The following is a 22,436-nucleotide window of genomic DNA, read 5'->3' as shown; positions in this document are numbered from 1 at the left end:
CAGGCATTAAACTCAGATGATGCAGGAGATCTCACTGAGTTATTTTGAAGACACCACACCCCTCTTTGCTGTGCTGAATAAGCAAATCCTGAGATGGAACGGGTTGTGGGCTGTCAGCGCCTATCTCGAAACTGCCTCGCAAAATAATCTGAGCTGATATTTTTGACAGGTTTGGAGTATTTTTGTGTACATTTGGTGACAAGTGCCCGAGGCGTAAATATTCCACTTCCTAAGGATGTTCCCCTTTGCCGGAGGGAGCCGACAGCTGATTAAATTAGACTGGGATACTCAACGTTAGTTCCAATGCTGCAGATGCTGGAGATCTGAAATAAAAAAGTCAAAGTGTGGGAAGAACTCAGCGGATCTGCGGAACTGGCTTCTCCTGGCAGTTGCGAAGAGGAGTCAGGTTGAGTCGTGAACTCTGTTTCTCCATCCACAGATGCTGCCAAGTTCTTCCAGCACTTTCTGTTTTTATTTACAGAGTAGTTGCAGTGTTCTATTCGTCTGTGCATGAGTTTTATAGCTCCTGCCTAAAGCTTTTGGAGTGGAGGGGCCTAGGTTACATCCCGCCACATTAGCCTGATTTCTTTGGATTCTCACCTCTTCCAGATGATCATCTGGTGGGCTGGTGTGTGTACATTTTGTGATACATAATTTGTGGGACCAGGTGGACGGCCAAAAGACTCTTTTCCTGTTGCCAATGTCTGTCTGAGCCATTGATGGTGGAGAGGTTCGTGCAAGAAGTTGGTGTAGAAGATGGTGTAGGAGGTGGCGACACGGTGGCACAGTGGTTACTGCTGCCTCACAGTGCTAGGGACCTCAGATCAGCCATGATCTTATTGAATGGCGGGGCAGGCTCGAAGGGCTAGATGGCCTACTCCTGCTCCTATTTCTTATGTTCTTATGATGTTTGTCAAGAGCGTAGTGGTATTATCATTGGATGAGCATGCCAGGGACTTGGAGTCGTGTTTTGGGGACTGGCCAGTGGTGAAATTTGAATTCAATGAAAATCTGGAATTAAGAATTTACTGATGACCATGAAACCGTTGTTGGTTGTCAGGGAAAACCCATCTGGTTCACTAATGTCCTTTAGGGAAGGAAATCTGCCGTCCTTACCTGGTCTGGCCTATATGTGACTCCAGAGCCACAGCAATGTGGTTGATTCTTAATGCCCTCTGAAACAACCCAAGAACAATTAGGGGTGGGCAATAAATGCTGGCCTAGCCAGTGATGCACACATCCCATGAATGAATAAAAAAAGCTTGACTCCAATTAACAGTATATGTGAAAGGCTGGGGAAGATTTTTTCCCCTCTTTCAGCCTGGCACAGCACATTGCAGGAATATTGCTTACTGTGTGAGCAGTCCTCCCCTGAAGGAAGGTCGGCCCCACTGAGGACTTTCTTCTCAGCCCCAATTCACAACTCCACCTCAATGATATCCATTCACCCTCTCATCACATTCTCTGCTGGGTGTCTCCCAGAATCACAGAAACCCAACAGTGCAGAAAGAGGCCATTCAGCCCATTAAGTCAGCACCAAAGGAGCATCCCACCCAGGCCCCCCGGCACCCTATTCCCCACATTTACCAGCACTAAGCCTTAGTTTACACATCTGTGGGATTTTACCAGCACACCCAATTCCGGGGGCCAGCTCGGCTCGGAGAACGGTATACTCTGTTGGCCTTGTGCTGGATCGTACAAACCTTGGGCGGACGTGCTGGTAAAATTCCATCCTAAGGGTTAATTTAGTGCGGCCGATCCAGCTAACCTGCCCATCTTTGGATTGTGGGAGGAAACCGGAGCTCCACGCAGACACAGGGAGAACCTGCAGACTCCGCACAGACAGTGACCTGAGGCCAGAATTGAACCTGGGTCCTTGGTGCTGTGTGCCACCATGCCACCCTATTGCTAAATTGCCACTGCTGCTTGGCAGTGGAGCAGGCTGAGTGTAATTCGTGTGAATCAGGGCCAGCTGTTAAAATTGGACAGGATCCATGACTCTGTGCCCTCAGGGTACTTTATCCAGACTCACCATACCCACACCCCCTTCCCGCTCCGTCTCTCCCTTCCCACTCTCCCCCCCTCCTTCCCACTCCTCGCCCCTTAAAATCAAAGTAAGGTGCCTGACAGCGAAGCTTTTCTGTTCTATATGAAGCACGGAGATCCCTCAGCCTGTGCTGTGGGGGTTTGACAGCTCATACATTGATGCTTCCTATGTTGAATTGACAGTGAGAAAGCAGATTCCGTTTTCACCTGACTGCTGCTGACCCTATTGGGAAATGGTTTTATCTCCTAATGGCCATGCGCTTCGACTCAGAGGCGTTTGCATGATTAATTGCTCCATTTTGAGCCTTCCTGCTCTATAGCTGTGAGCAACTGTGTCTTGAGCAAGACATTAATTCATCCCTCTCTCACTGCTCAATGTCCTCACAAAGCAGAGTCCTGCTTTCCATCTTTAACTCTTTGATTTCCCCCTGAATGTTCACCTGAACTTTCACAAGACAGAATTGCGAGCACAGACGCCACCTCTCATCTGGACCCTGGCTTTACTAAAAACTGTAAGAAGTCTCACAGCTCCAAGTTAAAGTCCAGCGGGTGGTTGGACCTGATGTTATGAGACTTCTTACTGTGTTTACCCCAGTCCAACACCGGCATCTCCACATCTTTACTAAAACCTCCCAGTGGCTTTGCAGAGGAGAACTATTCATCAATCTGTAATAGGGGAGTTAGAAGAATCAAAGAAAGACTTGCATTTCTGTAGCACCTTTTACAAATTCACCATGTCCAAAAGTGCTTTCCAGATAATTCTGTCCACTGTTGTAATATAGGAAACATGGCAGTCAGTTGGCACACTGCAAGATCCCAGAACCAGTAACTTGACAATGAGCAGAAAATTTGTTTTAGTGCTGTTGTTTGAGGAATGAATTTTATCCAGGGCATTGAGGAGAGCTCCCCTTACTCAAAATGCAGCAACTCCAACACTGGAATTCCCTCGGTAGTACACTCAGAGTTTCAGCAAAAACATTGTCTACTTCAGTCAGTTCTTTTACCAGTTGGATTAGGGTTAGGGACGGCAAGGTGACACAGTGGTTAGCACTGCTGCCTCACAGCGCCAGGCACATGGACTCAATCCTGGCCTCGTTTGCATGCTGTCCCCATGTCTGCATGGGTTTCCCCCGGGTGCTCCGGTTTCCTCCAAAGATTGTGGGTTGGGTGGATTGGCCATGCTAAATGGTCCCTAGTGTCAGGAGGATTAGCAGAGTAAATGTGTGGGGTTACGGGAATACAGCCTGGGTGGGATTGTGGTCGGAACAGACTCAATGCCTCATTCTGTACTGAATGAACTCTATAATGTGGGAGTGCAGAACGGACCAACAGAGGTAGAGTGGGACTGGGCGTGAGGTTTGGCTCGGAGTCTCCAGGAATCAAAGATCAGTCTCCAGGACGTGGCAGTGTGTGACCCCAGAGATAAATCATTAGGACATTAAAAATGATAAATTAAAAAAAATTTCTTTGACAGTTTCTGTCTACCAGATGCAAATGGTTGGGGGGTGGGGGGGGGTATCTGTATGGCTGACAGTCAACGATCATCCAATTGGGTAATGAGTCTTTCTGCTTTTGGATTGGTGTAGGAAGGCCTAACGTCACAAGGACTGATGTGTTGGCCGAATAATGGCTGGTGACAAGTCATGTGATGAAACCTCCAGGAATATGTTTAATCATGGTTGGCAACCCATCAGAGGTGGGACAGTTGACTCGATGGCCATTTTGATGAAGCTCCAAGAAAAATCCCAACCAGAGTTTTCAACCAGTGCCAATTCTGGTTGGGATTGCAAATAGAGAATCTGGTGAACTGGTGTGACAACAATAATCTCTCCCTCAATGTCAACAAAACAAAGGAGATTGTCATCGACTTCAGAAAGCATAGTGAGAACATGCCCCTGTTTATATCAACAGGACAAAGTAGAACTATATGAGTGGAGTTTGCACATTCTCCTCGTGTCTGTGTGGGTTTCTTCCGGGTGCTCCGATTTCCTCCCACAGTCCAAAGATGTGCAGGTTAGGTTGATTGGTCATGCTAAAAATTGCCCTTAGTGTCCTGAGATTCATAGGTTAGACGGATTAGTGGGTAAATATGTAGGGATATGGGGGTAGGACCTGGGTGGGATTGTGGCCGGTGCAGACTCGATGGGCCAAATGGCCTCTTTCTGTACTGTGATGTTTCTATGATTCAATAAATTGTTGAAAGCTTTAGGTTTTTAGGTGTCCAGATCACCAACCTGTCCTGGTCCCCCCATACCGACACTATAGTTAAAAAAGCCCACCAACTTCTCAGAAGACTAAGGAAATTTGGCATGTCAGTTACGACTCTCAACAACTTTTACAGATGCATCATAGAAAGCATTCTTTCTGGTTGTATCACAGCTCGGTATGGCTCCTGGTCTGACCAAGACCGCAAGAAACTACCAAGGGTCGTGAACGAAGCCCACCAGCCTCCCATCCATTGACTCTGTCTACACTTCCCACTGCCTCGGCAAACCAGGCAGCATTATCAAAGACCCCACACACCCCGGACATTCTCTCTTTCACTTTCTTCCATCGGGAAAAAGATACAAAAGTCTGAGGGCACGTACCAACCGACTCAAGAACAGCTTCTTCCCTGCTGCCATCAGACTTTTGAATGGACCTACCTTATATTAAGTTGATTTTTCTCTACATCCTGGTTAAGACTGTGACACTGTATTCTGCGCTCTCTTTTCCTCCTCTATGAACGGTATGCTTTGTCTGTATAGTGTGCAAGAAACAATGCTTTTCACTGTGTACTAAACATGTGACAATAATAAACCAAACTAACCTTCGGTGGAGTACAGTATAATTCCTTCAGCCTGTGAATCTGTGTCCCAATCTGTGCCAACAAGTGCCTTCAGGGGAGGAACAGATTATGGGGCTGAGGAAATATTCCCTTAATCCTCAGAAAATACTGGAAATATACAGTGTGTCTGCCTGAGGATGCTGGGCACAGGTAAGGCCTTCATTAGAAGGCGTTAGCTGCTCCTGCTCTCTTGCATGTCGAATGAACCTGTTGTACTTTTCCAGCACTTACAGCTTGCAATGTTTGAAGAGTTGGTGTAAGGAGGTTTACAGAAATAATGACTCAGTCTGCAGGGTGCTTACATTCTCTTATCACTGCATTCTCACACAGCTTTAAGGTGAGAATGAATACAAGAAAGCATTGAGCGGCAGTGTGGCCCAATTTAGGCTAAGTCTTTTATCTTGTTGAAAACAAGGTAGACGACGAACAAAGAGAAGGAGAAGGAGTGAGTTATGATTTGTGTTTCGATATTTGCTTTGTTATTGATGCAGCTGAAAACTCACTAACCCTGACCCTAGCAGTGGACAAATGGTCTGTTTGAAACAAAATAATAATTTGGGGCGTTCTTTCTGCATTTGAGGCATTTTCTGGAGGGTCACACATTGTCTCATCCACATCAGATGCATGTTGACCCCTAAGAGTGGCACAGTGGTTAGCACAGCCCCCTCACAGCGCCAGGGAGCTGCGTTCGAGTCCTGGCTTAGATTACTGTCAGTGTGGAGTCTGCACATACTCCCCGTGTCTGTGTGGGTCTCCTCCGGGTGCTCCAGTTTCCTCCCACAGCCCAAAGACTGGTTATGTGCATTGGCTGTGCTAAATTCTCCCTTGCTGTACCCAAACAGGTGCCAGAGTGTGGCAACTATGGGATTTTCACAGTAACTTCATTGCAGTGTTAATGTAAGCCGACTTGGGACACTAATAAATAAACTTTAAACTTAATCCTATTCCTTCCATGAAGAAAATTGATCATTATGATTGAACCACGTTCTTTATCTGGATGGGGGTAAGAAACAGAGTGGTTACACTCAAGAGAAAGTCAACGGTGGCCAGAAATACTTTGGGGGAATTTCTGCCCCCAGCCCCACTGTGTGTTTTCCAGCAGGCATTAGCTGAGGGTAGGATGTTCCAGCCCCGCCAAAGGTTACGGCGTTTTGCATGGCTTGTCCGCCTTGCTGCTAGGTATCCAGAACATCCCGCTGGTGAAAAATCCCACCCTGTCCTTGGAGTAGTAATCCAGAGAGCCAGGCTCCGGGGCTGTGACAGGGAATCTAGGCAAGTGAGTGGCCACATGGATGAACTCCTTCACTTCAGTGGGTCACAAGACTGAAATCAGGATTGTTCACTCACCGTGGGCCCATGAATAAGAGTAAATACGTTTATACATGCCAAGTATTTCATAACAAGCTGTAGGAAATGCTCATTTGTTTGTATATTAATAGAAGCACCAGCAACTTCTAAACAAAGAAATATTGACACTTTGGACACAGAGGGAGCCATTTGATTTGATTTAATATTGTCACACAGTGAAAAGTATTGTTTCTTACGTACTATACAAAGCATACTGTTCATAGGGAAGGAGACAAGAGAGTGCAGAATGTAGTGTTATAGTCATAGCTAGGTTGTAGGAAAAGATCAACTTAATGTGAGGTAGGTCCGTTCAAAAGTCTGATGGCACAGGGAAGGAGCTGTTCTTGGGTCGGTTGGTACGTGACCTCAGACTTTTGTGGGTTTTTTTTCCTGACAGAAGAAGATGGAAGAGAGAATGTCCAGGGTGTGTGAGGCCATTAATTATGCTGGCTGCTTTGCCAAGGCAGCGGGAAGTGTAGGCAGATTCAGTGGATGGGAAGCTGGTTTGCGTGATGGATTGGGCTACATTTTGTAGTTTTCTGTGGTCTTGGGCAGAGCAGGAGCCCATACCAAGTTGTGATACAACCAGAAAAAATGCTTTCTATGGTGCACCTTTAAAAGTTGGCGAGAGTTGTAGCTGACATGCCAGGTTTCCTTAGTCTTCTGAGAAAGTAGAAGCGTTTGGTAGGCTTTCTTAATTATAGTGTCGGCATGGTGGAACCAAGACAGGTTGTTGGTGATCTGGACACCTAAAAATCTGAAGCTCTCGACCCTTTCTACTTCATCCCCATTGATGTAGACAAGGGCATATTGTCCTCTACGCTTCCTGAAATTAATGACAATCTCCTTTGTTTTGTTGACACTGAGGGAGAGATTATTGTCACCACACCAGTTCACCAGATTCTCTATGTCATTCCTGTACTCTGTCTCATCATTGATTGAGATCTGACCCACTGCAGTGGTGTCATCAGCAAATTTGAAAATTGAATTGAAGGGGAATTTGGCTGCACAGTCATAGGTGTATAAGGAGTATATTAGGGGGCTGAGAACACAGCCTTGTGGGGCCCCAGTGTTGAAGGTGATTGTGGAAGAATCCTTACTGATTGTGGTCTGTGAGTTAGGAAGTTCAGGGTCGAGTCGCAGAGGTAGGAGCTGAGGCCCAGGCCACGGAGTTTGGAGATGGGTTTTGTAGGAAACTGGTAAAGCACGGCTCTCACAGTCAGCGTTGTGAGCAATCAGCATGCACCTCTCTTCATTCGTCCTTGCTTTATGTGTGAATCACTTCAATCACGCCGGCAATAAAACAAAACTACTCACTGGTTATCAGTGGAATGCAGCAACCCTGCACAGGGGCAACAGGCAATAAATTACCTTGTGGGACCCCATCCAGAACACAGATGGGCTGCATGTGGCCCCTGGGCTGCAGGTTGTCCTCCACACTTCCTGGGTTCAAATTGCACCAGGCAGCTAGTGGAATTTAAATTCAATTAATGAATTGGAATATAAAGCTAGTCTCAGTAACGGTGACCATGAGACTATTGTCAGTTGTCATAAAAATCCGCCTGGGTCACTAATGCCCTTTAGGGACGGAGATCTGCCTTCCTTACCCAGTCTGGCCTACATGTGATTTCAGAGCCACAGCAATGTGGTTAACTCTTAACTGCCCTCTGAAATAGCTGAGCAAGACACTAAATTCAAGGGCAATTAGGGATGGGCAACAAATGCTGGCCTTGCCAGTGATTGCCACGAATGAATAAATGAGCATTGCAGTTCAATGACAGAACTCCATTTCTATTGAGCGTGGGATTTCTTAATTACCCAGTGGAACAGCGAATTGGCATTTATATATAATAGTCTCCCACATTCTGCAAATGTCCCAAAGTGCTTCACTATCAACAGTACTTCAGAAGTATACTCACTGTTGTTAGTTAACTGGTGTCAGGCAAGACCTTCAGTTCCAAAGTACTTCACAGCCAAGGTTCTGCTTTTGCTTTATCCTCAGTGTTGCGGAGAAAGCAGCAGCCAGTTTTCACACAGCAAGATCCCACAAGCAGTGATAAAGACAATTGGATCATCTGTTTTATTGACAAACGTTGAGGGAGAAATATTGGCAAACACACTGAGTTGAAAGAACAAAAGAAACCTTAGGACAGATGTGACGGTTTTAGACAGTGTGCAGAAAAGATTTATGAGAATGGACAAGGGACTTCTGTGGATGGATTGGAGAAACTGTTTTCCTTCCAAAAAAGATGATTGAGAGGAGATTTAATTGTGTTTAAAAATCACAAAGCGAATGGACAGAATTGATAGAGAGAAACTGTTCCAGTTGGTGAAGGGTTCAAGAACCAGAGGTATCTGGGCATTCGCCTGAAGAGAAAGTAATTAGAGGGTTGTGGGGAAAAGACAGGAGAATGAGACCAGATGTGTTGCTCTTATGGAGAATCACCATGGACATGATGGCTGAATGGCCTCTTTCTGTGCTGTATTCATTCTGTGATTCTATTCTTTGACGAATCTCCAGCCCTTCTTTAAGATTACGATATGGTGTCTTCTACATTTACTTAAGAGCATAGACAAAGCAACAGTTTAACATTGGAATGAAGAATCTACTGATGACTGTGAAACCATTGCCAACTGTCAGAAGAAACCCATCTGGGTCACTAATGTTCTTTAGGAAAGGAAACTTGCCGTCCTTACCTGGTCTGGCCTGCATGTGACTCCAGAGCCACAGCAATGTGGTTAACTGTCAACTGTGCTCTGAAATGGCCCAGCGAGACACTCAGTTCAAGGGCAACTAAGGATGGGCAATAAAAGCTTGCCCAGCCAGTGAAGCCCTCGTGCCACAAATTGATAAAAACAAATTGTATTCAAAAGGCAGGAATCAGCAGAATGTGGTAACCCTGTGCGTGGGCAGTGGTCAACAAAATGTCTGGTGGGGCTGCACTCAGAACCCAGGTGGTCTGAATGGGGCTCCCGGGCTGCTCCTGAGAACTTGGATTCAAATTGGGGCAGCTAGTGGAATTTAAATTCAATTAATAAATCGGGAATATAAAGCTCGTCTCAGTAATGGTGACCGTGAAACTATCGTCAATTGTCATTAAAAACTCATCTGGTTCACTAATGTCCCATGACAGTACAGTGCTCCTTCAATACTGTACTGGGGTATTTGGAGTGTAACTCATACCCATGATCTCAGAGATGGGAGTAATATCAGCTGAGTGATGGCTGACAACTAATAAATGCTCCAGGTGTGATAAGTGTGCTAACGTGTTCCCCTCTCTGATTTTCAGATCCTTGAAAGCCACTGTGCCTTGTGCAACCACAAGTGCTTGTTGGTGACGTGACGTCACGATTAACCAACGGGGGCAGCATGGACGGCAATGTGGACATGAGGTCGGAGCTGGAGGAGATGCAGCGCTGTGCTGACCAGATAACGGATGAGGTGAGAGGCCAATCCCAGAGCGTATCTCTCTGTAAATTCATTCTACCGTTGCACAGGAAGTTTGGAATTGCTAAATCAATGGAAACAGTAATGGATTAAAGTGATAGATCTCTATCAATCAGTTTATAACAGATCCAGACAGGATACACAGAGAGGTTTGTGAACAAACTCAACTGTTCTCCCCAAACTTGTTACGTTCACCCAATGCCATGTATCAAGTTACTCATCTACCCAACCTTATTACACAGGCCAGTTAGCCAGAGGGTGGTGAACTGTGGAACTCATTGCCACAGGAGGCTGTGGAAGCCAGGTCACTGAGTGTCTTTAAGACACAGATAGATAGATTCTTGACTGGTAAGGGGATCAAAGGTTACAGCGAAAAGGCAGGAGACTGCGGTTGAGAAACTGATCAGCCATGATTGAATGGCGGAGCAGACTCGATGGGCCATGTGGCCTAATTTTGCACCTATATCTTATGATCTTATCTAAAGAAATCAATCTAAATATGCATCTGAATGAACTCAGACTCCCACTGTGTCCCCCCAGCATTCCTCCATAGGTTGGCCACTCACTTTATGAAGTATGATTGGAAACTTATGGTTGAGATTACTCCTCCTTCAAGCATAAAGCCATGTCCCCTGGATCTACGGTTCAAACTGAAACGAATTTACAGTGAACATCATCCATCCCCTTTCAAATCCTAAAAGCAGTAATCACACCTTCTTTCAACCCTCTCATTCCCTTTGAGAATGGCCCATTGAATCTGCAGCAATCACTTAGGTAATCACTCCTCGTCCCCCGCCTGCCCCCACCCCCCCGATTAATCATTCTGATTAATCTCTTATAGAATCACTGTGACAGAGACATTGGCCATTTGGCCCATCAACTTCATGCTGGCTCTCTGTAGAGTAATCCAATCAGTCCTATTCCCTCACTATATCCCTGTAGTTCTGCAAGTTTATTTCCCTCAAATGCCCATCCAATTTCCTTTTAAAATTATTAACTGCCTCCTTTTCTACCTCCCTCCGAGGCAGCAGGTTTCAGATCATTATCACTCGCTGTGTAAAATCTCTTTTCCTCACACCCCGTCCTGCAAATCTAGTCCGAAACTTTAAACATGTGCCATTTGTTAACAGGAGCTGCTTTTCTTTGTCTACTTTGTCGAAAGTTGTCAGACTCTGGTACTGTAAAGTTCTACACTTCACCATTTTTTCTGTGATTTTGTTTACTTGTACACACAACACCCACTGCAGCCCCAAATCTTTGCCCATCCGTGAGGGAAATGAAATAAAAACAACAAGTTCTTGTAACAAGCAGTTCTTCTTATGTGAGTGCATGTGTGTGAGAGAGAGGGAGTGCGGGTGTGTGAGAGAGGGAGTGTGTGAGAGAGAGGGAGTGTGAGAGAGGGAGGGAGCGTGTGTGTGAGTGAATGACAGGGAGTGCGGGTGTGTGAGAGAGGGAGTGTGTGAGAGAGAGGAAGTGCGGGTGTGAGAGAGAGGGAGTGTGTGAGAGAGAGGGAGTGTGAGAGAGGGAGGGAGCGTGTGTGTGAGTGAATGACAGGAAGTGCGGGTGTGTGAGAGAGGGAGCACGTGTGTGTGAGAGAGAGGGAGCACGTGTGTGCGTGAGAGAGAGGGAGCGCGTGTGTGCGTGAGAGAGAGGGAGCGCGTGTGTGCGTGAGAGAGAGGGAGCGCGTGTGTGCGTGAGAGAGAGGGAGCGCGTGTGTGTGAGAGAGAGGGAGCACGTGTGTGCATGAGAGAGAGGGAGCGCGTGTGTGCGTGAGAGAGAGGGAGCACGTGTGTGCGTGAGAGAGAGGGAGCGCGTGTGTGCGTGAGAGAGAGGGAGCGCGTGTATGCGTGAGAGAGGGAGCGCGTGTGTGCGTGAGAGAGAGGGAGCGCGTGTGTGCGTGAGAGAGAGGGAGCGCGTGTGTGCGTGATAGACAGGGAGCGTGTGTGTGCGTGAGAGAGAGGGAGCGCGTGTGTGCGTGAGAGAGAGGGAGCGCGTGTGTGCGTGAGAGAGAGGGAGCGCGTGTGTGCGTGAGAGAGAGGGAGCGCGTGTATGCGTGAGAGAGGGAGCGCGTGTGTGTGAGAGAGAGAGAGGGAGCGCGTGTGTGCGTGAGAGAGAGGGAGCACGTGTGTGCGTGATAGACAGGGAGCGCGTGTGTGCGTGAGAGAGAGGGAGCGCGTGTGTGCGTGAGAGAGAGAGAGCGCGTGTGTGCGTGAGAGAGAGGGACCGCGTGTGTGCGTGAGAGAGAGGGAGCGCGTGTGTGCGTGAGAGAGAGGGAGCGCGTGTGTGCGTGAGAGAGAGGGAGCGCGTGTGTGCGTGAGAGAGAGAGAGCGCGTGTGTGCGTGAGAGAGAGGGAGCGCGTGTGTGCGTGAGAGAGAGAGAGCGCGTGTGTGCGTGAGAGAGAGGGAGCGCGTGTGTGCGTGAGAGAGAGGGAGCGCGTGTGTGCGTGAGAGAGAGGGAGCGCGTGTGTGCGTGAGAGAGAGGGAGCGCGTGTGTGCGTGAGAGAGAGGGAGCGCGTGTGTGCGTGAGAGAGAGAGAGCGCGTGTGTGCGTGAGAGAGAGAGAGCGCGTGTGTGCGTGAGAGAGAGAGAGCGCGTGTGTGCGTGAGAGAGAGGGAGCGCGTGTGTGCGTGAGAGAGAGGGAGCGCGTGTGTGCGTGATAGACAGGGAGCGCGTGTGTGCGTGAGAGAGAGGGAGCGCGTGTGTGCGTGAGAGAGAGGGAGCACGTGTGTGCATGAGAGAGAGGGAGCACGTGTGTGCGTGATAGACAGGGAGCGTGTGTGTGCGTGAGAGAGAGGGAGCGCGTGTGTGCGTGAGAGAGAGGGAGCACGTGTGTGCATGAGAGAGAGGGAGCATGTGTGTGCGTGATAGACAGGGAGCGTGTGTGTGCGTGAGAGAGAGGGAGCACGTGTGTGCGTGAGAGAGAGGGAGCACGTGTGTGCGTGAGAGAGAGGGAGCGCGTGTGTGTGCGTGAGAGAGAGGGAGCGCGTGTGTGCGTGAGAGAGAGGGAGCATGTGTGTGCGTGAGAGAGAGGGAGCACGTGTGTGCGTGAGAGAGAGGGAGCGCGTGTGTGCGTGAGAGGGAGCACGTGTGTGCGTGAGAGGGAGGGAGCACGTGTGTGTGCGTGAGAGAGAGGGAGCACGTGTGTGTGTGAGAGAGAGGGAGCACGTGTGTGTGAGAGAGAGAGGGAGCACGTGTGTGTGAGAGAGAGAGGGAGCACGTGTGTGTGAGAGAGAGAGAGGGAGCACGTGTGTGTGAGAGAGAGAGAGGGAGCACGTGTGTGTGAGAGAGAGAGAGGGAGCACGTGTGTGTGAGAGAGAGAGAGGGAGCACGTGTGTGTGAGAGAGAGAGGGAGCACGTGTGTGTGAGAGAGAGAGAGGGAGCACGTGTGTGAAAGAGAGAGAGGAGTGCATGCGTGTGTGAGAGAGAGGGAGCGCGTGTGTGTGTGAGAGAGAGGGAGCACGTGTGTGAAAGAGAGAGAGGAGTGCATGCGTGTGTGAGAGAGAGGGAGCGCGTGTGTGAGAGAGAGGGAGCACGTGTGTGTGTGAGAGAGAGGGAGCACGTGTGTGTGAGAGAGAGGGAGCACGTGTGTGTGAGAGAGGGAGCACGTGTGTGATAGAGAGGGAGCACGTGTGTGATAGAGGGGGACCATGTGTGTGTGTGAGACAGAGGGAGCACGTGTGTGAGAGAGTGAGGGAGTGCATGTGTGTGAGAGAGAGGGAGTGCATGTGTGTGAGAGACAGGGAGGGAGCACGTGTGTGAAAGAGAGAGAGAGAGAAGAGGAGTGCATGTGTGTGTGAGAGAGTGAAAGAGGGAGTGCGTGTTTGAGAGAGAGAGAGGGAGTGCATGTGTGTGTGAGAGAGAGGGAGTGCATGTGTGTGTGAGACAGGGAGCGCGTGTGTGAGAGAGAGAGAGGGAGTGCATGTGTGTGAGAGAGAGGGAGTGCATGTGTGTGAGAGAGAGGGAGTGCATGTGTGTGTGAGAGAGAGGGAGTGCATGTGTGTGTGAGAGAGAGGGAGTGCATGTGTGTGTGAGAGAGAGGGAGTGCGTGTGTGTGTGAGAGAGAGAGGGAGTGCATGTGTGTGTGTGAGAGAGAGGGAGTGCATGTGTGTGTGAGAGAGAGAGGGAGTGCATGTGTGTGTGAGAGAGAGAGGGAGTGCATGTGTGTGTGAGAGAGAGAGGGAGTGCATGTGTGTGTGAGAGAGAGGGAGTGCATGTGTGTGTGAGAGAGAGGGAGTGCATGTGTGTGTGAGAGAGAGGGAGTGCATGTGTGTGTGAGAGAGAGGGAGTGCGTGTGTGTGTGAGAGAGAGAGGGAGTGCATGTGTGTGTGAGAGAGAGAGGGAGTGCATGTGTGTGTGAGAGAGAGAGGGAGTGCATGTGTGTGTGAGAGAGAGGGAGTGCATGTGTGTGTGAGAGAGAGAGGGAGTGCATGTGTGTGTGAGAGAGAGAGGGAGTGCATGTGTGTGTGAGAGAGAGGGAGTGCATGTGTGTGTGAGAGAGAGGGAGTGCATGTGTGTGTGAGAGAGAGAGGGAGTGCATGTGTGTGAGAGAGAGAGGGAGTGCATGTGTGTGTGAGAGAGAGAGGGAGTGCATGTGTGTGTGAGAGAGAGGGAGTGCGTGTGTGTGTGAGAGAGAGAGGGAGTGCATGTGTGTGTGAGAGAGAGGGAGTGCATGTGTGTGTGAGAGAGAGAGGGAGTGCATGTGTGTGTGAGAGAGAGGGAGTGCATGTGTGTGTGAGAGAGAGAGGGAGTGCATGTGTGTGTGAGAGAGAGAGGGAGTGCGTGTGTGTGTGAGAGAGAGGGAGTGCGTGTGTGTGTGTGAGAGAGAGAGGGAGTGCATGTGTGTGTGTGAGAGAGAGGGAGTGCATGTGTGTGTGAGAGAGAGAGGGAGTGCATGTGTGTGTGAGAGAGAGAGGGAGTGCATGTGTGTGTGAGAGAGAGGGAGTGCATGTGTGTGTGAGAGAGAGGGAGCACGTGTGTGTGAGAGAGAGGGAGTGCATGTGTGTGTGAGAGAGAGAGGGAGTGCATGTGTGTGTGAGAGAGAGAGAGGGAGTGCATGTGTGTGTGAGAGAGAGGGAGTGCATGTGTGTGAGAGAGAAGAGGGAGTGCATGTGTGTGAGAGAGAGAGAGGGAGCACGTGTGTGAAAGAGAGAGAGAGAGAAGAGGAGTGCATGTGTGTGTGAGAGAGTGAAAGAGGGAGTGCATGTTTGAGAGAGAGAGAGGGAGTGCATGTGTGTGTGAGAGAGAGGGAGTGCATGTGTGTGTGAGACAGGGAGCGCGTGTGTGAGAGAGAGAGAGGGAGTGCATGTGTGTGAGAGAGAGGGAGTGCATGTGTGTGTGAGAGAGAGGGAGTGCATGTGTGTGTGAGAGAGAGGGAGTGCATGTGTGTGTGAGACAGGGAGCGTGTGTGTGAGAGAGAGAGAGGGAGTGCATGTGTGTGAGAGAGAGGGAGTGCATGTGTGTGTGAGAGAGAGGGAGTGCATGTGTGTGTGAGAGAGAGGGAGTGCGTGTGTGTGTGAGAGAGAGAGGGAGTGCATGTGTGTGTGTGAGAGAGAGGGAGTGCATGTGTGTGTGAGAGAGAGAGGGAGTGCATGTGTGTGTGAGAGAGAGAGGGAGTGCATGTGTGTGTGTGAGAGAGAGGGAGTGCATGTGTGTGTGAGAGAGAGAGGGAGTGCATGTGTGTGTGAGAGAGAGGGAGTGCATGTGTGTGTGAGAGAGAGAGGGAGTGCATGTGTGTGTGAGAGAGAGAGGGAGTGCATGTGTGTGTGAGAGAGAGGGAGTGCGTGTGTGTGTGAGAGAGAGAGGGAGTGCATGTGTGTGTGTGAGAGAGAGGGAGTGCATGTGTGTGTGAGAGAGAGAGGGAGCGCATGTGTGTGTGAGAGAGAGAGGGAGTGCATGTGTGTGTGAGAGAGAGGGAGTGCATGTGTGTGTGAGAGAGAGGGAGCACGTGTGTGTGAGAGAGAGGGAGTGCATGTGTGTGTGAGAGAGAGAGGGAGTGCATGTGTGTGTGAGAGAGAGAGGGAGTGCATGTGTGTGTGAGAGAGAGGGAGTGCATGTGTGTGAGAGAGAAGAGGGAGTGCATGTGTGTGAGAGAGAGAGAGGGAGCACGTGTGTGAAAGAGAGAGAGAGAGAAGAGGAGTGCATGTGTGTGTGAGAGAGTGAAAGAGGGAGTGCATGTTTGAGAGAGAGAGAGGGAGTGCATGTGTGTGTGAGACAGGGAGCGCGTGTGTGAGAGAGAGAGAGGGAGTGCATGTGTGTGTGAGAGAGAGGGAGTGCATGTGTGTGTGAGAGAGAGAGGGAGTGCATGTGTGTGTGAGAGAGAGAGGGAGTGCATGTGTGTGTGAGAGAGAGGGAGTGCATGTGTGTGTGAGAGAGAGAGGGAGTGCATGTGTGTGTGAGAGAGAGGGAGTGCATGTGTGTGTGAGAGAGAGAGGGAGTGCATGTGTGTGTGAGAGAGAGGGAGTGCATGTGTGTGTGAGAGAGAGGGAGTGCGTGTGTGTGTGAGAGAGAGAGGGAGTGCATGTGTGTGTGAGAGAGAGGGAGTGCATGTGTGTGTGAGAGAGAGGGAGTGCATGTGTGTGTGAGAGAGAGGGAGTGCATGTGTGTGTGAGAGAGAGAGGGAGTGCATGTGTGTGTGAGAGAGAGGGAGTGCATGTGTGTGTGAGAGAGAGAGGGAGTGCATGTGTGTGTGTGAGAGAGAGGGAGTGCATGTGTGTGTGAGAGAGAGGGAGTGCATGTGTGTGTGAGAGAGAGGGAGTGCGTGTGTGTGTGAGAGAGAGAGGGAGTGCATGTGTGTGTGAGAGAGAGGGAGTGCATGTGTGTGTGAGAGAGAGAGGGAGTGCATGTGTGTGTGAGAGAGAGAGGGAGTGCATGTGTGTGTGAGAGAGAGGGAGTGCGTGTGTGTGTGAGAGAGAGAGGGAGTGCATGTGTGTGTGTGAGAGAGAGGGAGTGCATGTGTGTGTGAGAGAGAGAGGGAGCGCATGTGTGTGTGAGAGAGAGAGGGAGTGCATGTGTGTGTGAGAGAGAGGGAGTGCATGTGTGTGTGAGAGAGAGGGAGCACGTGTGTGTGAGAGAGAGGGAGTGCGTGTGTGTGTGAGAGAGAGAGGGAGTGCGTGTGTGTGTGAGAGAGAGAGGGAGTGCATGTGTGTGTGAGAGAGAGAGGGAGTGCATGTGTGTGTGAGAGAGAGAGGGAGTGCATGTGTGTGTGAGAGAGAGAGGGAGTGCATGTGTGTGTGAGAGAGAGGGAGTGCATGTGTGTGTGAGAGAGAGAGAGGGAGTGCATGTGTGTGTGAGAGAGAGAGGGAGTGCATGTGTGTGTGAGAGAGAGAGGGAGCGCATGTGTGTGTGAGAGAGAGAGGGAGTGCATGTGTGTGTGAGAGAGAGGGAGTGCATGTGTGTGTGAGAGAGAGAGGGAGTGCATGTGTGTGTGAGAGAGAGAGGGAGTGCATGTGTGTGTGAGAGAGAGAGGGAGTGCATGTGTGTGTGAGAGAGAGGGAGTGCATGTGTGTGTGAGAGAGAGAGAGGGAGTGCATGTGTGTGTGAGAGAGAGGGAGTGCATGTGTGTGTGAGAGAGAGGGAGTGCATGTGTGTGTGAGAGAGAGGGAGTGCATGTGTGTGAGAGAGAGAGAGGGAGTGCATGTGTGTGAGAGAGAGGGAGTGCGTGTGTGTGAGAGAGGGGGAGGGAGCACGTGTGTGAAAGAGAGAGAGAGAGAAGAGGAGTGCATGTGTGTGTGAGAGAGTGAAAGAGGGAGTGCGTGTTTGAGAGAGAGAGAGGGAGTGCATGTGTGTGTGAGAGAGAGAGAGGGAGTGCATGTGTGTGTGAGAGAGAGGGAGTGCATGTGTGTGTGAGAGAGAGAGGGAGTGCATGTGTGTGTGAGAGAGAGAGGGAGTGCATGTGTGTGTGAGAGAGAGAGGGAGTGCATGTGTGTGTGAGAGAGAGAGGGAGTGCATGTGTGTGTGAGAGAGAGAGGGAGTGCATGTGTGTGTGAGAGCGAGGGAGTGCATGTGTGTGAGAGAGAGAGGGAGTGCATGTGTGTGTGAGAGAGAGAGGGAGTGCATGTGTGTGTGAGAGAGAGGGAGTGCATGTGTGTGAGAGAGAGAGGGAGTGCATGTGTGTGTGAGAGAGAGGGAGTGCATGTGTGTGAGAGAGAGAGGGAGTGCATGTGTGTGTGAGAGAGAGAGGGAGTGCATGTGTGTGAGAGAGAGAGGGAGCGCGCGTGTGTGTGAGAGAGAGGGAGTGCATGTGTGTGTGAGAGAGAGAGGGAGTGCATGTGTGTGAGAGAGAGAGGGAGTGCATGTGTGTGAGAGAGAGAGGGAGTGCATGTGTGTGAGAGAGAGAGGGAGTGCATGTGTGTGAGAGAGAGAGGGAGTGCATGTGTGTGAGAGAGAGAGGGAGTGCATGTGTGTGAGAGAGAGAGGGAGTGCATGTGTGTGAGAGAGAGAGGGAGTGCATGTGTGTGAGAGAGAGAGGGAGTGCATGTGTGTGAGAGAGAGAGGGAGCGCATGTGTGTGTGAGAGAGAGGGAGCGCATGTGTGTGTGAGAGAGAGGGAGCGCATGTGTGTGTGAGAGGGAGGGAGTGCGTGTGTGTGTGAGAGAGAGTGAGAGAGGGAGCGCGTGTGTGCGTGAGAGGGAGAGAGCACGTGTGTGTGAGAGAGAGGGAGCACGTGTGTGTGAGAGAGAGGGAGCACGTGTGTGTGAGAGAGAGGGAACACGTGTGTGTGAGAGAGAGGGAGCACGTGTGTGTGAGAGAGAGGGAGCACGTGTGTGTGAGAGAGAGAAGAGGAGTGCGTGTGTGTGTGAGAGAGGGAGCACGTGTGTGTGTGAGAGAGGGAGCACGTGTGTGTGAGAGAGAGGGAGCACGTGTGTGAGAGAGAGAGAAGAGGAGTGCATGTGTGTGTGAGAGAGGGAGTGCATGTGTGTGAGGGAGAGAGGGAGCGCGTGTGAGGGAGAGAGGGAGCGCGTGTGAGGGAGAGAGGGAGCGCGTGTGAGGGAGAGAGGGAGCACGTGTGAGGGAGAGAGGGAGCGCGTGTGAGAGAGAGAGAGGGAGCGCGTGTGAGAGAGAGAGAGAGAGAAGAGGAGTGCATGTGTGTGTGAGAGAGTGAGAGAGGGAGTGCATGTGTGTGAGAGAGAGAGGGAGCGCGTCTGAGGGAGAGAGGGAGCACGTGTGAGGGAGAGAGGGAGCACGTGTGAGGGAGAGAGGGAGCACGTGTGAGGGAGAGAGGGAGCACGTGTGAGGGAGAGAGGGAGCGCGTGTGAGAGAGAGAGAAGAGGAGTGCATGTGTGTGTGAGAGAGTGAGAGAGGGAGTGCATGTGTGTGTGAGAGAGAGAGAGAGAGAGGGAGCGCATGTGTGAGAGAGAGGGAGTGCATGTGTGTGTGAGAGAGAGGGAGTGCGTGTGTGTGAGAGAGAGGGAGCGCGTGTGTGTGAGAGAGAGGGAGCGCGTGTGTGTGAGAGAGAGGGAGCGCGTGTGTGTGAGAGAGAGAGAGAGAGGGAGCACGCGTGTGTGAGAGAGAGGGAGCACGTGTGTGAGAGAGAGAGAGACAGAAGAGGAGTGCATGTGTGTGTGAGAGAGTGAGAGAGGGAGTGCATGTGTGTGTGAGAGAGAGGGAGCGCGTGTGTGTGAGAGAGAGGGAGCGCGTGTGTGTGAGAGAGAGGGAGCGCGTGTGTGTGAGAGAGAGGGAGCGCGTGTGTGTGAGAGAGAGGGAGCGCGTGTGTGTGAGAGAGAGGGAGCGCGTGTGTGTGAGAGAGGGAGCGCGTGTGTGTGAGAGAGAGAGAGAGAGGGAGCACGCGTGTGTGAGAGAGAGGGAGCACGTGTGTGAGAGAGAGAGAGAGAAGAGGAGTGCATGTGTGTGTGAGAGAGTGAGAGAGGGAGTGCATGTGTGTGTGAGAGAGTGAGAGAGGGAGTGCATGTATGTGAGAGAGTGAGAGAGGGAGTGCATGTGTGTGTGAGAGAGAGGGAGTGCATGTGAGAGAGAGAGGGAGCGCGTGTGTGTGAGAGAGAGGGAGCGCGTGTGTGTGAGAGAGAGAGAGGGAGCACGCGTGTGTGAGAGAGAGGGAGCACGTGTGTGAGAGAGAGAGAGAAGAGGAATGCATGTGTGTGTGAGAGAGTGAGAGAGGGCGTGCATGTGTGTGTGAGAGAGAGGGAGCGCGTGTGAGAGAGAGAGGGAGCGCGTGTGAGAGAGAGAGGGAGCGCGTGTGAGAGAGAGAGGGAGCGCGTGTGAGAGAGAGAGGGAGCGCGTGTGTGTGAGAGAGAGGGAGCACGCGTGTGCGAGAGAGAGGGAGCACACGTGTGAGAGAGAGAGAGAGCACACGTGTGAGAGAGAGAGGTAGCACACGTGTGAGAGAGAGAGGGAGCACGCGTGTGAGAGAGAGAAGGAGCACACGTGTGAGAGAGAGAGGGAGCACGCGTGTGAGAGAGAGAAGGAGCACACGTGTGAGTGAGAGAGGGAGCACACGTGTGAGTGAGAGAGAGGGAGCGCGTGTGTGTGGGAGAGAGAGGGAATGCGTATGTGAGAGAGGGAGCATGTGTGCGAGAGAGAGAGCACGTGTGAGAGAGAGTGAGCGCGTGTGAGAGAGAGAGGGAGGGAGTGCATGTGTGTGTGAGAGAGAGAGGGAGTGCATGTGTGTGTGAGAGAGAGGGAGTGCATGTGTGTGAGAGAGAAGAGGGAGTGCATGTGTGTGAGAGAGAGAGAGGGAGCACGTGTGTGAAAGAGAGAGAGAGAGAAGAGGAGTGCATGTGTGTGTGAGAGAGTGAAAGAGGGAGTGCATGTTTGAGAGAGAGAGAGGGAGTGCATGTGTGTGTGAGAGAGAGGGAGTGCATGTGTGTGTGAGACAGGGAGCGCGTGTGTGAGAGAGAGAGAGGGAGTGCATGTGTGTGAGAGAGAGGGAGTGCATGTGTGTGTGAGAGAGAGGGAGTGCATGTGTGTGTGAGAGAGAGGGAGTGCATGTGTGTGTGAGACAGGGAGCGCGTGTGTGAGAGAGAGAGAGGGAGTGCATGTGTGTGAGAGAGAGGGAGTGCATGTGTGTATGAGAGAGAGGGAGTGCATGTGTGTGTGAGAGAGAGGGAGTGCGTGTGTGTGTGAGAGAGAGAGGGAGTGCATGTGTGTGTGTGAGAGAGAGGGAGTGCATGTGTGTGTGAGAGAGAGAGGGAGTGCATGTGTGTGTGAGAGAGAGAGGGAGTGCATGTGTGTGTGTGAGAGAGAGGGAGTGCATGTGTGTGTGAGAGAGAGAGGGAGTGCATGTGTGTGTGAGAGAGAGGGAGTGCATGTGTGTGTGAGAGAGAGAGGGAGTGCATGTGTGTGTGAGAGAGAGAGGGAGTGCATGTGTGTGTGAGAGAGAGGGAGTGCGTGTGTGTGTGAGAGAGAGAGGGAGTGCATGTGTGTGTGTGAGAGAGAGGGAGTGCATGTGTGTGTGAGAGAGAGAGGGAGCGCATGTGTGTGTGAGAGAGAGAGGGAGTGCATGTGTGTGTGAGAGAGAGGGAGTGCATGTGTGTGTGAGAGAGAGGGAGCACGTGTGTGTGAGAGAGAGGGAGTGCATGTGTGTGTGAGAGAGAGAGGGAGTGCATGTGTGTGTGAGAGAGAGAGGGAGTGCATGTGTGTGTGAGAGAGAGGGAGTGCATGTGTGTGAGAGAGAAGAGGGAGTGCATGTGTGTGAGAGAGAGAGAGGGAGCACGTGTGTGAAAGAGAGAGAGAGAGAAGAGGAGTGCATGTGTGTGTGAGAGAGTGAAAGAGGGAGTGCATGTTTGAGAGAGAGAGAGGGAGTGCATGTGTGTGTGAGACAGGGAGCGCGTGTGTGAGAGAGAGAGAGGGAGTGCATGTGTGTGTGAGAGAGAGGGAGTGCATGTGTGTGTGAGAGAGAGAGGGAGTGCATGTGTGTGTGAGAGAGAGAGGGAGTGCATGTGTGTGTGAGAGAGAGGGAGTGCATGTGTGTGTGAGAGAGAGAGGGAGTGCATGTGTGTGTGAGAGAGAGAGGGAGTGCATGTGTGTGTGAGAGAGAGGGAGTGCATGTGTGTGTGAGAGAGAGAGGGAGTGCATGTGTGTGTGAGAGAGAGGGAGTGCATGTGTGTGTGAGAGAGAGGGAGTGCGTGTGTGTGTGTGAGAGAGAGGGAGTGCATGTGTGTGTGAGAGAGAGAGGGAGTGCATGTGTGTGTGAGAGAGAGGGAGTGCATGTGTGTGTGAGAGAGAGAGGGAGTGCATGTGTGTGTGTGAGAGAGAGGGAGTGCATGTGTGTGTGAGAGAGAGGGAGTGCATGTGTGTGTGAGAGAGAGGGAGTGCGTGTGTGTGTGAGAGAGAGAGGGAGTGCATGTGTGTGTGAGAGAGAGGGAGTGCATGTGTGTGTGAGAGAGAGAGGGAGTGCATGTGTGTGTGAGAGAGAGAGGGAGTGCATGTGTGTGTGAGAGAGAGGGAGTGCGTGTGTGTGTGAGAGAGAGAGGGAGTGCATGTGTGTGTGTGAGAGAGAGGGAGTGCATGTGTGTGTGAGAGAGAGAGGGAGCGCATGTGTGTGTGAGAGAGAGGGAGTGCATGTGTGTGTGAGAGAGAGGGAGTGCATGTGTGTGTGAGAGAGAGGGAGCACGTGTGTGTGAGAGAGAGGGAGTGCGTGTGTGTGTGAGAGAGAGAGGGAGTGCATGTGTGTGTGAGAGAGAGAGGGAGTGCATGTGTGTGTGAGAGAGAGAGGGAGTGCATGTGTGTGTGAGAGAGAGAGGGAGTGCATGTGTGTGTGAGAGAGAGGGAGTGCATGTGTGTGTGAGAGAGAGAGAGGGAGTGCATGTGTGTGTG

At 51.1% G+C, this 22,436-nt stretch overlaps 1 protein-coding gene across 3 annotated transcripts in view; it reads left to right on the top strand.

The window, feature by feature from the left end:
• LOC145337152 (synaptosomal-associated protein 25-like) overlaps positions 1 to 22,436 on the top strand; it is a 298,706-nt gene that overhangs the window by 202,923 nt on the left and 73,347 nt on the right. For all 3 annotated transcript variants that reach the window (XM_080181939.1, XM_080181938.1, XM_080181940.1), the window contains one exon: positions 9,511 to 9,662. In XM_080181939.1, coding sequence (XP_080038065.1) covers positions 9,591 to 9,662 — 72 coding nt within the window. In that variant the 5' untranslated portion in view covers positions 9,511 to 9,590. The remainder of the gene's footprint in view (positions 1 to 9,510; positions 9,663 to 22,436) is intronic.

The sequence above is a fragment of the Carcharhinus amblyrhynchos genome, unplaced genomic scaffold (genome assembly GCF_965287045.1).
Source record: "Carcharhinus amblyrhynchos unplaced genomic scaffold, sCarAmb.v2.hapA scaffold_44, whole genome shotgun sequence".
Taxonomy (NCBI): Eukaryota; Metazoa; Chordata; class Chondrichthyes; order Carcharhiniformes; family Carcharhinidae; genus Carcharhinus; species Carcharhinus amblyrhynchos.
Note: the sequence above shows the minus strand (reverse complement) of the source record. Positions and strands in the feature narration are given on the sequence as shown.